The sequence below is a fragment of the Bombus pyrosoma genome, linkage group LG16, assembly GCF_014825855.1.
Source record: "Bombus pyrosoma isolate SC7728 linkage group LG16, ASM1482585v1, whole genome shotgun sequence".
In the NCBI taxonomy this organism is placed as follows: domain Eukaryota; kingdom Metazoa; phylum Arthropoda; class Insecta; order Hymenoptera; family Apidae; genus Bombus; species Bombus pyrosoma.
This window is the reverse complement of record NC_057785.1, coordinates 4,897,909-4,916,213: the sequence shown is the minus strand read 5'-3', so window position 1 is coordinate 4,916,213 and position 18,305 is coordinate 4,897,909. Positions and strand designations below refer to the sequence as shown.

The 18,305-nt window shown below is 40.7% G+C and overlaps 1 protein-coding gene across 4 annotated transcripts in view; it reads right to left on the bottom strand.

The window, feature by feature from the left end:
* LOC122576746 overlaps window positions 1–18,305 on the bottom strand; it is a 122,378-nt gene that overhangs the window by 58,162 nt on the left and 45,911 nt on the right. For 2 of the 4 annotated variants that reach the window (XR_006319878.1, XM_043747475.1), the window contains exon 1: window positions 8,977–9,420. The exons of 1 other annotated variant lie outside the window; for it this stretch is intronic. Coding sequence is in view for 2 of the 3 variants with exons in the window: in XM_043747475.1 (XP_043603410.1) it covers window positions 8,977–9,025 (49 nt within the window). In the remaining variant the exon portion in view is untranslated. Of the gene's footprint in view, window positions 1–8,976; window positions 9,421–18,305 lie in introns of those variants that run through there. One more of the 4 variants, XM_043747476.1, reaches the window with a different exon arrangement.

Below are 18,305 nucleotides of genomic sequence, written 5' to 3'. Positions count from 1 at the left end.
TTAAGACATTGTCCGAGGGTAGAAAAATAATACACAGAATTATATAATGACAAATATAGAAAGTCGTGGCAATATTTAGGGACTGAAATAAATCTTGAAACGTTATAACGAGTACTATATTTAGTATATTTTATATACTTTCTCGAAAATGACGACGATAGGTGTATCACGATAATATAGAAATTTGAATTTATTTAAAATAGGAATTTTTAATATAGCAATTTTTTTTAGCTTCTAAATATTATAATAGGAGGAGTATGACACGAGGATGTACATGTAATGTACTCAGTGAAATTTTCTATATTTCTGGCATCTCTTTACCTACAGTATGTGCTAATGCTAGTGGCTTGTCGAAATTGAATGTTCACATCCGTTAGCTACAAAAATATATAGTAAAAAATACAGATTCCTGTTTAAAAAATTTAATGTAATTTTCACATGACATTTCAAGGTCATCGCGAGGTAAAACAGAGAAAATCAAAGTGTGTACTGCGCAACTTTCACCTGCAACATTTTCTCATTCCAACTTTTCCAGATGTTTTAGCATTTTCAGCCAAACATACCCTAGAATCGCAATTGTACCGCGATTGCCGGAACACCCTGTATTTGCCCCGTATTTGAGATTGATGAGACACGGTATAGCACATGTAGCAGAAAAACAGGTTTCAAAGAAGCGGTTCAAACGACCCGGTCGATACATTTCCCGATGAAAAACCAAGAGGTAGCACGCATCTCGATTAAAAAAGAGAACCACTTTGCCGGCCACGAGTTAATGACGTGGACGATTGTCCACGACGTTTTCTACCCTGCTTTTCAATATCCTGCGTCCCACTCTAATACGCGTTATTGAAACGGCAGGAAACGTTCGGTTGGCCGATACATATCCTATTCTCGTGGCAATCCCATTAAAGTCGATGAAACCATCGGTTATTAAGCGCGTGTGCCATCATCGGGGCTCTGGCTGTTTCTCTTGCGATGTCGCATTAACGATAATGGGGGGAAAACGAGTGCCGTTATCGATTTCGCGGAATTTACGGGTTCGCGTCGATGAATTGCTCGTAATCGTTCTGTGCGATGAAAACAGAAATTCATTTGTCCCGTTTCGAGGCCTGCCATCCACCTGCAAGGCAGAGAGAGATGGCGAATAGCAGTCGGTGAAATGGTAATTTTTCAACGGTCCCATCGGCGCCACTGTTTTTCATCGCATGAAAATCCAACTGCCGCTTCCTATCCATGTTTCCATCAACCGATCCTCGATTTTTGCGGGTTTCTAGCATTTTTTCTGTATTTCCCCTCCCCTCTTTTTTTTTTGTTGTCAACGTGGACTCGTCGGTTTCTCTCGAGGCAGGTTATCCGGCAGTGACGGGATCAAATTCCGCAGGCATTTATAAATTCTTTCAAGGTTCATTTTCTGGGATTCGAACGGTAACCGTACCTTCCTTTCTTCTCTTTTTCCAGGATTTTTTTTTTAAGGAAATATTCCAGTCTACTTCAAGCGCAATACTCATAAAAGAATCTGAGGCTGAAGTAAATAAAGAGGGTGAATTTCTTTAATTGAAGATTTCTCATGGGCAACACTGCAAGTGCAGAAATAAAAAAATGTTGTTTCTTTGTCGTATAATGGCCTACATACGAATGGGAATACCGTAGTATAGAATTAAAGAGCAATTTTCATTTGTAAGTAATTGCTAGCAGCGTTAAAAGGTGATACCACCGGTCTAACGCCGCATCTATATAAAACAATGTAAGTGGCATTAAATGGTAAGTAGGTTCGAACATATGGAACATTATAAAATATACTTTTGTAATAACAATAGAAAGACCAGCTTGAAAAACTATATTTGTTGTCTTTTATACCGGCTATCTAGAGACAAACAGAATTGGTACTTACAGTGCTTGCAAATTTAAATGAACGGCACGTTCAATTTTCTCTACAACTAAGAGGAGACATTTCTACAAATACGGTCCTGTTTCTAATGAAATTCCACTATACCGGTAGAAAAATAAAAAAATTTCGTGACGCTCTTGAATTGTCTTTTGCACACTCACAAGATCTTATAATAATCAAAACAAATTAAATTTCGAAAATAATATCAAGTTTCGCTCTTAAGAAATTTGATGCCTGCCACTTACAGTGTTGTCTAGAAGAAGCCTTCGATCGAAGAGTGTTTGTGCTTCAATTGTAGGTGTCAAGAAACAAGATGTTCGAGAGGAAAAGGAAACATATCCACTAACGTAGCTTGAATTCGTGGGAAAAAAATATATCTGGAGAAGAGCCATATAGTATGTGCCACATCTTAGTTGTAAAGGAAACTCAGTGCTCCATTCGTTTGGATAGATAGCATGGACAAAAACCAAGAAACGATTAACTAACGTTTATTGGCACTTGGGTTTTTCCCCCATAGAGGCGACACTGTGACACCATCTTTTAGCATTATTAATGACTGTTTAGGAAGGGAAACTGCACTTGAATTCTATGTTACGGTATTCTCGTTGGTATGTAGAACATTTTTCCAATAAAAAATCCAAATTCTTCAATTTTCCCATTTATAATGTCTTTTACAATTATAATTATAAAGATATGAAAAATTTCATAAAAATCAATCCCAATCTGTACTTGACACTATTTTTCATCGAACACTGATAGAACTTATTCTTATTACGAATTCCAAATCAAATCTAATTTTCCTGCTAATTTTCCTTCCTAAATAAATGAAAATATATTTTCTACAATTTACAGCTTTGTTTCGCTCTCTAAACATTATAAAGACGATAATACCCTATGTATATTTGTCTTTATATATTTCTGCGTATTATTTTTCTACCCCCACCAATTAAAATACCAATTTGCGCGAGGACACGCGTTAAACGACGGTTTCGTCTCTGTTAAGGTTAGAAATTACAACAACCGATGTCGTTGTCGTTGGTGGCCTTAAGAGAGCGTTGAAATATACCTCTTTTATAAAGAATGATCGAAGAACCGATGAATAATAGCGAGTCTTGAAATTAAGGGAAACATCGAAGGCGTTTGGGTTGATGGCTCGATAAATTAGCCGGTGCCCCGTTTTAAAAACACTTGGTAAATTGAGAATTGGCGGCCGTCAGGCCTGGCTAAAGAAATGATCGAGGAGGAAGAATTCGTTTTAACTAGAACCCCTCGCAAGAAGTCCCTTCATCAGTAAGCAGAAGTTAGATTAATACGACTCGGTTTCGCAAGAATTTTTCCACGTCACTGTACTCTGGTTTTTGAGCCAATTAAAGTATCCTTTATACTAATATCCTTCATACGTCGCAATAAGCAGTAATAATGGACCGCGCGTCTTAGAAATACCGCAAATTGAAATTAAGTCTGAATGGAACCTAAATTAGGTTTAGGTTAGGACTAACATCAGACTTGAAATTCGTAGTATGACTAAATTCCATCACTGTTTGGTTAGAAAACAGGAGTAGGTATAGGTTAGGATTGAGTTTAACGTTGGTCAGGACGAGTTATGGTGTTACGTTTAGGTTAGACCTTAACTACTTGAGTCAATTAAACTATACTTTATACTAATATCTTTCATACGTCGTAATGGGCAGTTACAATGGACTGCGCGTCTTAGAAATACCGTAAATAAAATTAAGCCTCTATGAGACAAAAATTAGATTTAGGTTAGGACTAAGATCAGACTTGAAATTCATAGTAAGACTAAATTCTATCATCGTTTGGTCAAGAAACAGAACTAGGTATAGGTTAGGATTGAGTTTAACGTGGAGTAGTTATGCCGTTTAGGTTAAATTCAAACTTCTTTTCACTTTGCAGTTACATTCAGATTAGTAGATTTTTGTGGATTTTTACGAGTTCGTAGAACATTTGAAAGTACCACGATTGCACATAATAAAAAATACATGTACAAATTATAATACCGGCTAGACAAGATAATCTTTTACTCAGCTTATATCATTTTCATTACATTCTCAGAAATACGAATTAGCCCGAATAAAAGCCCGCAGCCTACAAATTAGATCCACGTCAAATTTATATACTGTTTGACAAAAAAAAGAAGAAAATTCATCAAACTGCCCTCCCCCAAGAAAAAACGCAACTCATAATCTACTAAATCCATAAAATTTGGCCAAAAACTAGAAATTAATAGTCTCGCCTGCGTTAATTCTATCTTTAAAGCACGCTGTGCTCGCATGCAACCAGTAATCTCCCAGTCACGAAGAACAGCATCTTTAACCTTGCTAACAAGCGTTAATCCGAGCCTTCCCCGGCACGTCTCGAGACCCCTAGACGTCGAGACAGAAGCGGTAATTGAACGTTATTATATCCTCGCGCCACAACCAGGTCCACGATTCTTCAGGGTCCGTAAACGACTGGAAGAAAAACCTGGCTGTTGCCGAGAAAATAAACGTGGTTCGAGCACATTTCGCTCTCAGTTTGCATCTTTCGTAGACGGTCTTGGCCCTGTTTCTCTCTTCTTCTCTTCTTCTCATACACAGAAGGTCCAGGCACGGAAGAGACAAGAGAATGAAATGGGAAAGAGGGAGTTTGTGGGGCGGGGGGAGGAAGAAAAAAGGTTGGAAGAAAACGAAAGAATGGCAGAAAAACGAGGGTGGAAAACTGGGGAAATGGGGGCGAGGGGGGGGGATGTTACGGGGACGAGGCAAGGCACGGAGGGGGTGGCCCTTTAATATTTGCTCGCTGCATCTCGCGGACTTTCCGGGGAAGATCGATGCGACTGTGACCTCCTTCTCTCGCCGGCTGTTAAATTAAATTATTATGATCGTTATCGTTAAGCAGCGAGAAGATATCGCGGCTGAATCGCGCGTGCCGACACCTGTACACAGGGACGAGTCTGCTCGAGCCCAGTCGGAGAACGGACGCGGCAAATTCTATACCGCTCGAAATAATTAGAGGTTCTCGTGTTACCCTGTTGTGCTAATGGATCTCATGGACGGCGGAGGATTTTTAGCCTGCAATTTTCCCGTGTTCTTCGCAGCTCGACGATTCTAATGGGAATTCGGTATTCAGAAAGTGGCGTTCATGTTCTTTGCTAAACTAGAAGCATTCTACTGGGGGTTGAGTATTGAAAAAGTGGTTGTTCGTGCGTCCTTTCGCTAAGACATTTGACGAAGGTTTGCCTAGAATTCGTATTGCTCGTATTGGGTTTCAGAATAAGAAATCTTTTTCTACTACTTTACGTTAGAAATCCGTATATTTAGAATGCAACTGTGGTACATGCTTTGTGGAGGATTCTGATGGGACTTGAGTATTCAGCAAGTGGTGCTCGTGTGTCTGCTAGTATCTTGACGAAAACTTGCCCACGCTTGGAATTTTTTAGGTTATGTTTGAGAATAAGAAATCTTTTTCTACTGCCTTGCGTCCCGAAGCTCTTCTATCTGGAATGCGTGTCCCCTCTCTTCTTTGCAACTAGAAGATTCCGAAAGTAATGCTAGTTTGTGTCCTTTTGATAAATTTTTGGCAAAAAATTCTCTAGAATTGGTGTTACTCGTATTAGATTCGAGAGTAAGAAACACTCAGCCCTGTGTATCTGCATAGACTGCGATTTTCCAATTTTCCATGAAACTGGAAAACTGTGATAGGAATTCGGTATCAGAAGAAATAAGAAAACATTGGACCATCGTGGTAAAGTTTTCACGGTAGAATTTCAAAAGCCCTAATTCACTTGTCGGTCCTAACCTCCTAATTGACTCAACCTAACCTCCACACCGTGCCACAACTATCATCGTTCGATACGCACCAACACCGGAGCGCATCCATATTCATAAAAGGCTCTCATGTGACACTCGTTAACAAGCTTCATCCAGCCTAATTCTCTCGCAACGGGAACGTACCAACATCGAAGGTGTAGAAACGAAACGAGGCACCCTGGTTTCGCAGGAAGATCGAGCCACGAGATGCATAATTCTCCCGAGGCGCCATCAAATTATATTAATCCACTCCCATCAGGAAATTGGAGTTCGCATTGAGAGAGAAAGAGAGGGGACGAGGTCGACGCGTGTGCTCGCGTTTCTCTTTGTTCCATCCAGACGCGATACTAGCGCCGCTTATCCGCGATCTGATCGCGGATACGTCGCTGATCGGAATCTGCCTTCTGCCTTTTTCCAAGATTGCTTCAAGCTACACACAGATGAGTAGAATGGATGATGGGAGGGGGGAAAGAAAGGAAAACCTGGAGGAATTTCAATGGTTGGTAATTGGGTCAAACCCCGAGCTGTACAACCTCAGCTCGATCCGTTTTACTTGTGTTTATCCCCATATCGCGAAATGAGTTTTGGAAGGAGCAACGTCGAGCAACGAGAACGCTCGAAACGCGTGCCAACGACAAACAAGACGGATACAAGACGACCAACTCTCGACAGCTTGTTATCGCTGATGGAGTTTCGCGAGACTTTCCGCCCACCCTTCTTGTATAATTGATGGCATATTATTAGCGTTTTAGTCTTTCGCCGCGCACGTGACTTCTTCCTAAGACGTTGAATGCCGTGTTCTTCCGATTTTTATTTTCGAAATTTCTCAATTCCCATCTGTTTTTTCGACGTTGAAAAATATATAGAGAAATTGTTATCGGTGTGCTCGAGGTTTCCTTTCAATCTTGTATTAAACATCGTCTGAAATCGCGTAGCTACTTGCTAAAATTAGAGCAACATTGAAATATCATAATTCGGGGAGATTAAAATAAGATAAATCTTATGGGCTAAAAATTGTTCAACCGTACGAATGATTTAGATAACGTTATCAGGGAACAACGTGCAAATGCCACGTAATATTTTTCGAAGATTAAATGTCATGGTGTGGTATATCTGAGAATGGGTAAAAAAAATTTTTTTTAAATATGTGAAATTCGCGTGGCAGCCTACGTGTTAAGCACTCTAGAACGTATATTGTGATTAATAACGAGCAGATATCAAGTTTCATTCGAAGTAATCTATATCACGCGATAAATGAGACTGCAGAAATATCGCGAATATCGAAATACAGCGTTGAGAACTGTTTATGTTAGCTACAATGCTAACAATAGGTACGACGTTTGGATTATGCATTGTTTGATACGTTACAAAACGAATTACTCTTCAGACGAATTTCCATGGTAAACGAAAAATGGATAATTCGTGGTGACATAGTGCACCTTGATAGGAAGATATCAAGAGGAGACAGAGTCAAACGCGTTGAAGTTTCCTCGATTTCCAGGAATTTCCAGGTCCAGATTAGTGTTCAGGAAAGTATAGTAAATTCTGGGAGAATAGAATCGTGCAAATAATAAAACGACGACAAAAAGATTGTAGATCAGATTGGTCGATACATGTTACAAATAGAGTTTTTTTTTTTTTTTATATATATCCAAGAGAGGAAGGCTACCATTTGCTAATTAAAAATCGCTAGGAAGATCAGTAGTTTGGCTCGTTAACGAAGTAGGGATAATTATTATTGTCACGAGTTGCTGGCTTTTTAAAGGAATATTACTGCTTTCCTGTCTCTTATCTAAATCTCCCAAATAATAGTACATTATCCTTTAGCCATTGTTGCTAACGTACAAAAGTATACTTAAGATGAGTATCAGGTAAAAGAATCTCTTGTGTTTACAACTGGAATTAACAAGTCTGCTACAATGGCGGGGCTTCCGGTGTTCCTTGTTTTTGCCATTTACTGAAAGCGCGCCAGTGTTCCTGACAAAATTAATAATACGATTGCCAGAGCGATCGAAATAACGTAATTTATCGTGGAAATTTCAGAAAATTAATATTACAGCCAATTTGAATCGTTAATAAAATACGTTGATATTTTGCGGAAATTTTATAGTTTAATCAACGATAATGTTAGTACTAGCGCACTTGCTTGCACCATATATTATTTTGATTATAATTATTTATATCTAAGTATGGGATGGTAACTCTGGTGTTAACAGTGATACTAAATTCTTGTACGCAACACTAACGAGTACGGTAAGATACAGTAATTAGTGTAATAAACAAGCGGCGTAAATGAATGCTACATTTCGTAGCCTGGTAAAATAGCGAAATGAAACGAAATCTACAAATTATTGTAATATCTATACAAAGATTATATATAGAAATTAAATTAATTCGTGTTTCCTTCCAATCGAATAAAAATAGAAGCGGATTTAATTTAACTAAAATTCTTATAATAAATTGTTCCATACTATATCGCTTCACCTGTTAAACATACTAATGTGATTAGTTAAGGAATTACTGTGCAATGCCTCGAAGCTATCAGTTCTTGGAACTTCCTACCATTCGAAGGTTGACTTTGTTTTGGTACGTTTATTGTGATTGATACTGAAACGTAGAGACTGTCGCAGAAACATGTAAACAATGAAAATTCTATTAAAATAGAATTGCTATGAATAAGTTGAATATTGTAATATAAAATAATAATTATAATATAAAAATATAAAGGAAAATTTAACGATGCAATTCGAATGTTACACCATTTTCATTTGTAACGATCGAACATCAAATGTAATATATAATAACAAAACGAAAGATTGATAATTATATATAACATGTAATAATAAAATTTGTCTACATAGAAACTCCAATAACTTTTGATACGATAGCTAAGAACGAACCTAACTGTAAGAAAAATCCGTTCCCTATCATTATGAGCCCCAAAAAAGTTTCTTATACCTTCCTCTAACGAGCACAATATCCCTGTCAGTCATAACTTTTCTGGAAACCCAATCAAGCCTGGCCCCGTTCAGTCTATCCGCTGAAATTCCTGCAAAGAAAATCCGCGATGGCACCATCGCGCGTTTGGATACTATGTTCCGGCAGTTATTGAACAAACGACGGCCGGAATAGGTTGGAATTTTTAATACCAGCGGACGCACGCTACTCTGGCTGCGACTGCGGCACCGAGTGACACAGCGCTAAAGCCACCCTCCTAACACCCTACCACATACCCAAATACGCATCTAAGAAACGTCCCCCAAATGAAAAGTCACTCACCGTCGACGAGAAGACAGGTCAACAACAGCAATCCGAGTCTCCAATCCATGGTCAGGCAATCGATCAATTTATAACCAGTCTATCTTCTCTAAGAATTTTCTTTAATGTTTCACCACAGTCTCACAGAGAACAGCGTCACACACGGTGTCAGCTCACGGAAGCAATAGTCCACGCACTGTAATATACCCGAGTCACAATTCAAGGCGGCAGAGTCACAATGGGATAGAGCCGCGGCAAGGAGCACCTTGACAAAAAGAAGGCAGCAAAGTAGCGAATGGTTCGAGAGGTCTGCCGGACTCCCCTTGACCTCCCTCACGATAAATCGTACGCGTGACGATCGCGCGAAAGGCACGCGTCGCGAGGAAATAGCTGCAGCCGGTGAGGCATTTGGGAAGAGCGTGTGTATCGCGCGATGATCGCGTGTCCAAGTGCTGCGACCCTAGCGAGCTCATGCCGCCCACTCCACAGCTACCCCCACCGCGCGGCTCATGGCTGGCGTCGAGCGGAGCAGCAGCGTGGCCGAGCACCGCCGAAGACAACCGAGCGCGCACGATCTCGTGTTGCGCCCTTTCGGTTGGCGTGGTGGTGGAAGCGGCGCGCCTGAGAGTAGGAACACGGCTCAGGGACGGCGTATCGTGGCCCGCACCCTTACCACCGCGTCCAAGAGACTGGAAGATTGCCTCGTTTCCAGTCAACGAGATTTTGTCCCCGCGATTTACTTCCGAACGAGATCAACTGGTATTCGGTGGGGCGGATAGACGACCATAGTGGGGACTAAGTGAAGGAGACGGCTGTTTCGGAATTTTCCTGACGCACGCCGAAAGGGAAAGCGGCAAATAGTGGCGGGTCAGTGGTAATGATGGTGTCAGCGAGCCAAGCAATGGCAATTAGGGGGCGGCGCCGCTACGATCGGTCCCCTACCTTTTTACTAATGACTTTATTGTTCCCCTTAGCAAGATTTTACTTCTTTTTTCTGGTCGTTTGGTAGGTTTTCCATGTTCTTCTCTTTTTGGAAAGGTAAAATGGGTGGGTTTGTCGAGCACCAGCGGCGGAGCACGGTTGTAATTGTTGATGTTCCCTTTATTCGTTTGTTTTTCGCAAGAACAATTCCGTGGGAATTCCTCTGTATTTAAATACCGGACCGGCGGGAAAAAATTTCTAGCCGGCAGTGGAAAATTTGTTTCCCGCTTTTTATTCCAGCCCGAACGGGGACACGGTCTCTTGACGACTTAATTAGATTTTTGTTGTCCGACAGAAGCAAAAAGACAGACGCAAGCCTTTCTTGTTCTTCCCATCCTCCGCTCTCTCCCTTAATTATTTTTCGAATTAATCAACTTCCAAAAACCGAAAACGGAAATAGGAAAACGTTCGGTGATGTAAATATAGCATCTACTGGATCAATGCTATCGACCAGCGGTTACCATGTATTCTTTTTGGCAAAAAATTATATCGAATTGTTTAAAGGACATTATTATTCATATTTGGACCATTGATCTCAAATCAAAAATAAAATTACCAGATGATACTATGTAAATAAAATAGAAAAAACTATCCTACTGATTATGATTTTTTAAACATTAAACACAATAATTAGGAGCGTGAGAAAGTCGTATACATTCGTCGGTCAGATCAACGGATCGACAGGAGGGTCGAGTTATCACGGAAGGAAGAATGGTTACAAACACCCATAAACAAACGGAATCGCGTCAAACCGTGCAACCGCAATAACAAGCCGCTACAGTTATCGTCGCGTGTGCACTTGTGCAATTATTACCGCACCAGGGGTTCCCCTGACGATTGTACTATCAGAACAAGTTCTCCTATGCGCATACAGCCGTCAAACGTTGCGACAAATACTTTCCAACTAATCTCTGGTAAATATTTTGCTTGAGCTATAGGCACAGAACAATTTTGGGAAATTCAAGGGTGTTAGGAGTAAGTGACTAGGATAACAGGTATCTAGCTGTTTCTGATGAACAGGAACATCGTATAATTGATACCTACACACGATCAATTGCATACCAACGAACTTGTGTGCGATTACCTGGTTTGCATCAGAAAAGCCACGTTACTCACAGGTGGTAGTATCATGAAAATATGCTATACGAACATGAACGAATGATAAGAGGAATTATAATAAGAACAGGGAAATAATAGATTGCGATCAATGAAAGGTAAATCTGCAAATAATATAAAAATGAAGTTCGCCTGTCGATTTAAAAAAGCAGCTTAAATTTAGGAGATTAACTCGTCCGTTTGTTTCTAACCTAAAAATCCTCGTGTACAACAGAGTAGAAAATGAATAGAACGTAGCAATTCTGAACAAAAGGGTTAAACAGGGCACTTGTAAATCTCTGTGCAGCGCTATCGGTGGGAAAAAAAAGAAACGTAAACGAAGCTAGGACGCCACCTGAGCCCCCGAACGGAAGAGCGACGCTCTTGAAAAATCGTGTTTTCCTAGCATGGCAACTCGAGAGGGTCGAAAATTGATTAAAATCGAGGCAGAAATCGAGCAGTGAGCGATTTTTCAACGTGGACGCGGAACAATGTGTCGCTATTTTGCCTGAAAACCGACCGAAGAATCGACGCGATAAATCTCGGCTGTCGGGGTCCGTGTAAGAGCAAAGGACACGCGCATGCGCAAAGACACGATTCTACGTTTCCACGCAAGAACGTCCCATTAGTGGCAAGCACTATTTCGCCGCACGATCGGCAATCCGCGCAACTCTCGCGATTTTCTGGTCGAGAGTGCATCAATGGATATCGATTTTTCCCTTTATTTTTGCATTTCTATTCGAGCTCGTTCAAAAATTTATCTCTTCCTCTTTCGTATGTCCGTCAAGGAAAATTTTTAGATCGCGGCAATGGTATGACGAGTGCGCGTTTTTCTTTTTTTTTTGTTAATTTTTGGATATTAGCGTCGCGCTACGAATTACAATTTTATGCGAGGGCAGGCATCTACGATGCTCACGGCAAATATTTGTCTACGAATATTACGGAGACTTGGAAGGGATAAATGCGGAGAAAATTATCAACGTGCGCGAATTATGAAAGATGGTAGACAGATACGACAGGACCTCTCCTACGCTATGCACATAAAAACACAGCAAACGCAGTTTGATCCAGACCACTCGACTCAACGTTGAAGTAAACAAAATGGAAACAAAAATTGCTTGTATCAATCGTTAAGATGTCGTGGAATTTTTTTCTTTCCTTTTCTCTTGGCCCAATGCACTGGAAATGTTAGAATTCGCTTTGGCGAACGTGGTTTCTGGGGAAAACGTTATTGCGTCGCGAATTAAGGACACTTAATAATGCCCATCGACGAGCTGACTTTATCGTGATGTGGCCGTAATGGAGCCGCGACTATAATCGCGATTTTATCTCTAAAGACTTTAAAACGATCGCATCTCGACCTTACCGCGACCCCTTTTTGATCGATGGGAACGTGCCTTAATCCTCCATAAATCATGACACCTTTGTTACCCAAAATGCCTGCACACAGCGATCCTCCGATAAGATTTAACAGGATCGATGAAAAAGGCGACTTAACCCTGTCGAGTTCCGCCAATTTTTCAATCTCGCGAGATCTTCGGCAACAAACCACGCATCTTAATAACCATCCCTTATTAAGTTAAGCTTCGTGGCTAGCGACGGGCTTAAGTACGTCGCGAGTAGATAAAAAGAATCTCGACAGATCCAGAAAAATATAGGATTCCTCGTTTCCTCGCTCCTAACATCGTTCAAGGATAATGGAAAATTTTTTCAAAACTCTTCCGGGTAGCGTTCGAACTACCAGGCGATCGTTGGATATTGGATTTTACCTCGTTGTCCTTCTCGCTTTGTATCTCATCGAATATCCTCTCTTCTTCAATTATTTGTTCATAAGAATGATGCAATACGCGAAAAGTACGGAAATTACGTTGAATAATAAAATTAAATACTTCGTGACTATCAGGTTGGCAACTAAGAGGTTGCGGATTTTGTCAATGCCACCTAATGAGAAAATCCGCAATCACTTTGTTGCCAACCCAATATATATCGTAATAGAAGATCCTTCGCAGGTAGTCGAATAAGCGTCACCCGAATATGGGTGACGCGATCAGATCGGAAATCTTGCTACCACCCGACTATAGGCGGTGCGATCGGACCAGAAACTTGCTGTCACCCGAATATGGGTGACGCGGTCAGATCGGAAACTGCTATCGCCCGACTATAGGCGGTGCGGTCGGACCAGAAACTTGCTGTCACCCGAATATGGGTGACAACGGTAGACAACGTGTTAACAGACAGAGAATAGATCTATATATTCTCACAGATATTATTAAAGTATACATAGATAATGATTATTTAATGACTAATATATATTCCAACAATATCTATCGAAGTATAAGATCAGTTTCGGGTCATATAGACCCGAGGGAGACGGCTGTGTTAATTTGTATTTATGGCTACATACGTGGCGTGCTTCATCCCATCGCTATTTACAACGTGGCGAAGCACGGCGAGGATACGGATTTGAAAATTTCCGAAGGCGCTTCCACCGAGTGGAGAGCAAGCTCGTTCGCACGTGGCCGGAGCAAACCACCAGGAAGGTTAATTACTCGCGGGAGTTCATTTCGGGTGGGCCAGCAGAAAGCGGTAATTGCAAAACACAAACACTTACGCCATGGCGTTGAACGTGCAAAGGGGGCCACCAGAAGGGCCGCGTGGCGACCTTCTTCCCGGTAATTACGTCTCTTTTTTACATTTTCTTCCTTCTCTTCTTTCCCTCCTTTCCTTTTTTCTTTCAATTTTACCGCACACTCTGGCCCGTGTTTTCCTTCCCTTCGTCGTACACACAGGGTATAAATAAGATAACCGCACACGATGCACTTTACGCGTGACTTATCCGGTAAAACCCACGTAAAGGCACCGTTTTCTATCGAGAACGTCACTTACTTAATTTTCCCGGAGAAAATATCGCTTTTCGAATCCACATGACTTTAATCGCGCAAGATCGCGACGCCGATAGTCGCACGACCCCTTTTACTCGCCGCTTACGACGAGCATGGCACACTGTCATCGTATCCTGGCCCCTGGCACATAAGGAGCTCTTCTGCTTATAGGGTGTCTTTAAAGGAACCCCCGATACTCGAGTCAGGATCATAAAACCGCTATGATCGAACCGAATGGAGATCATTTGATTAGCCTCGATTACCTGATCGTGATTATCTACTAGCCGCGGTGAAAACATTTTCCAAATCGTGGTACACAATTTTTGTTGTAGGGAGCCGACGAGGTAACCACAATCAGTCATCGATCATGATCATAAGAGACAGAAGCGATACGGACGCATTGCACTCGCCTGGTTCCTGCACCGATCCATCAGCGATGTACAAAAGTACTGTACTGGCAACAACTGAGTGATTGCGGATTTTGTCATTACCATCTGTTGACAAAATCCGCACTCACTTAGTTGCCAAGGCAATACACAAGACCTGAACAGGTAGGACTTTTGTAAAAGCTGGACTCTCGCGATTCTCGCAGCAAGGTGCTCAATGGCTGACGCTATTCCTCACTTTACGATCCCTGGCATCCACGTTGCCCCTGCATCTACGATACTCTTTGCCATGCAAGCAGCAAAATTAGACCTCATGTTTGCCCCTCTATCGCTTCTCATCTTACGTCGCTAACTAAAGCCAGCGTTCTCACTGTGCATTAACAGGATGCGCCACACGAAATTCGCCTACCAAAATGTACAAAAAGTGGAGAGTGCAGTACCATGAGGGTCCATACTCGTCGGCTACTATGAACGTACTAGATCTGCTGAAAACATCATCCACGCGAACCCTTTTCACTTTCTCAGCCAGGATACACGAAATTGAGAGAGTATAGATTGAACAACGAGGCCAACCCACCCCTTCCATTCTTATAGTGGTCGATTTAAGGGGTTCCATAAAATTCCCTGGAGAAGATGGAGAACCACGGGAGGAAGGAACAAATAACGGAGCAGGGAATCGTAAGGAATAATATACGATAAATCTGAACCGCGATGTTCCATGGTTATTCAAGGGGTTGAGGTGTATGCGTGTATGTGTGAGTGAGCGTGCGCGCGCGCTAGTTCTCTTTACGCGTGTACTCAGGGCAGACGGCGAGTGTCCACGGCCCCGGGGTCTACGGAAGAAAAAAGAAAATATAATAGGAAGGCTGTGGGTCACGAAACGGCCGAGCATTAATCCTTTTATCGCGAGGCATAAATGTTTGGAACGGTGACAAACGTTTGCCCAGCCGAGTTTGCGTTTTTAATAAAGTGATATTTTTCTGGGAACCACTGGCCAGGGAGCTGGTTATTTGCTTTCGAGAGGGTCTAGCGCCGCCGCACTTTTTAAAGCACACGGAGCGATGATTTTTTAAATTTGGTTTTTATAGGGTTTCTTGGATTAGGTTGGTCAGCCATTGCATTTTTCCTACGGCTTGTTAATCACTCGCCCTGTGTTTTTATTTAATTTCAGCCACGGTGGTCCAAGTGCCATTGCGTTTCCTAACGAGATTAAGATGCGAGCAATAGCGATTTTTATATCAGTTTCATTTTCAAATAGTTTCTCCGGATTTTTGCAACATTGCTGCAATTTATTAATTGCACCTTCGTTTGATCCCCAGTGGTGCACGTGCCGTTAAAATGACTACACGTGCGATTAGAAAGACGCTGTGGATTAGAACGACTATAGGTTGCAATAATTAAACGCTGCAAAATTTCTTCAAATTTTGTTAAATATCGATTGTGGATATAATTACTTACTTGCTGGTTAATATATACTCCCCATATGGCGATTCTTTAAATAAGAAATACACAAAATGGTTCATACACCATAAGAATTCTAAAGCTGAACAAGTATCAAAAAGTGGTCAAAATTATTGTACGAGCATAGGTTCCTTATTAACACTAGAACTACCGATAGTCAAAACACGAAGCTATTTCTACCAAAATCAGTGAAAATGACTGGTCTTTAAAAAATACCTAATAATAGAATATTTTTATATTTATTGATTTATTACTTTCTTACAGAAGCAATTCCATGTTACGTGGTACATTTTTGATATTATTCATCCAGCTGGGACCATCATCCCTAAACGACGGTTTATTTATAAAATTTATGATTTATTTATAATTATAATTTAAATTAATATATATAAATAATAATTATGATTTATTACTTATAATTTATAAAATTGTAGAACCAATCATTTTGACTGCTGTGGTATTTCTTGCGTTAGCATCTGGCGATCGATCCGGAATTTTCCTGATGGCTGATATCGTCATATCGAATGATACGCAGTAAAAATTTTCAAAACGTGTAGAAAACGAGGAAACTGGTTAATTGAGCTTCGATAAACACATTGCAGCACCCTTTTACACTTGGACAAGTATCAGCCATTTTCACTGCTATTGGTATAAGTAGCCTTGATATAAAATTATTTTCAGTTTGAATACAGAAAAAACACAATAAGATTCATTATATTATTCTTTTAATTCACTACATCACTGCCGAAAAAAATATAACATGGTTTTTAGTAGGAGTTTCATAATAAAGTGGTAAAACCAGTCAATTTGACTGGTGCGCTAGTTCCAGTGTTAATGTCTAAACAATTTTTCCTCGTTACGTTAACCGAGCTTCTTTGCCAGACCGTTTCATTCGCTTGATAATTCCAGTTCGTATAAAGTTAGTCAGAGAGAGGCGATCGAACCTTACCAGTTCGGTAGATAATTCATTTACGTTCGTTTGCATTATTTCTAGCTGCGACAAAAGCACCCGGATATCGATGCTGTCACGTTCACAGAAGAATACACATAATTGCACCGAATTCTATTTTAGTGTCACTTCGACTCTGCTTAAGACTGATGACCGTTTATTGATTGATTTATACTGAAATTAGGACGAGCAAGAGTCTAAAGAAAAGTAAACTTATCTAATGCAGATCTCGATTAAAATTAGTCCTGATTTTTATGTGTAAGAAATACGTCGTTCTACTGTCTAATCCTCGATTTTCCGCGTTAATTAGAACCAAGACGAGTGTAGACGGTAGGCGAGTTAGCACTTTCAAGAAGCATCGATTAGCCTGATTTATCGATGGAGCAAATCGGTTATTCGAGTTGGTAAATGTTTATCGAATAAACGAGCGTGTTCGATTAATTAACACGAAGCCTATTGTTGCTGCTCGCCACGTCCACATGTTGCGCTCACAGGGGAGTGGCCGAAGTTGCCCGGAATAAAACGTTAATTATTACTTGACAATTAGCCGTCAATTAATGCTTACGAAACGGTTAATTTGACGAGACTTGGGCAAACTGTACACCTGTTGTCTGATCCACGTTCACTTTAAATGGCCCAACGACCCGGTCACTGGCTTGAAAATCGTGAAATAGGTGAACCTAATTGGTTCACCAACCTACTGAAAAATTCATCGAAATTGGGCCAAAGCCAAATTCCTCCGCCTCGAAAATGGCTAAATTATACCATAGGGCAGTAACTCCGCAGCTGATCGATGAAATCTACGTTGATCCTTCGCTATGTGCTACCGTGCAATCGAAATATATTAAGTTACTCGGATAGGCAGGACAAACTGCGTTCCATAAAGTTGACAATCGAAAAAATGTTCTAGGTTAGGATTCCTTCACATAAAGGACATCTATAGAACCGATTTTGAACCAATGTACGGTAACAGCTCTGCATTGTAATTCTACCGAGTAGCAGTTTCGAAAAATCCCATTTTCGAAACGTACAAATTGCTAATTCCAAAAATTCTTAATTTCTAGTTTCAAGATTCGAACTGTAATCTAATGAAATTATACAGGGGAATTATCTAGGGTTTGTATAAGTAGAACAAAGTCTCGTTCGAAAGCAAGAGATCTTTACGTTTGAAACACTTTCCTAACCTAACATGTTCCAAGCTATTTCATAGAACGTATTTCTCTCGGCTTAATTTCCATTTCATTTGTTTATTTGTCTATTAGAATACACGTATACCTTTGTTACAGAGAACTAAAGCGTCTTTGTTTACGATTAAACAAGAAAGAAATGTTAGTCGAGTTGGTTAGGTTACTAGGTTAGGTCAGAGTTAGGTTAGGTGTGGATTGGGGTTAGGTTGGGGTTAGGTGGATGTTAACACCTGAGAAAATGAAAGCTTGCCTTAGAAGAGATTTCTAAGAAGAAACAGTAAGATAGACCGTAATCCTTTTAGCAAAGTATAACCAAGATCAGGACGAAACAAAGGTTGTTAATCTGCGACTCCAGATAAGCGTCTTCTTCGTGATTGTATACAGAACCGTTCATAATTATTCAAACGGT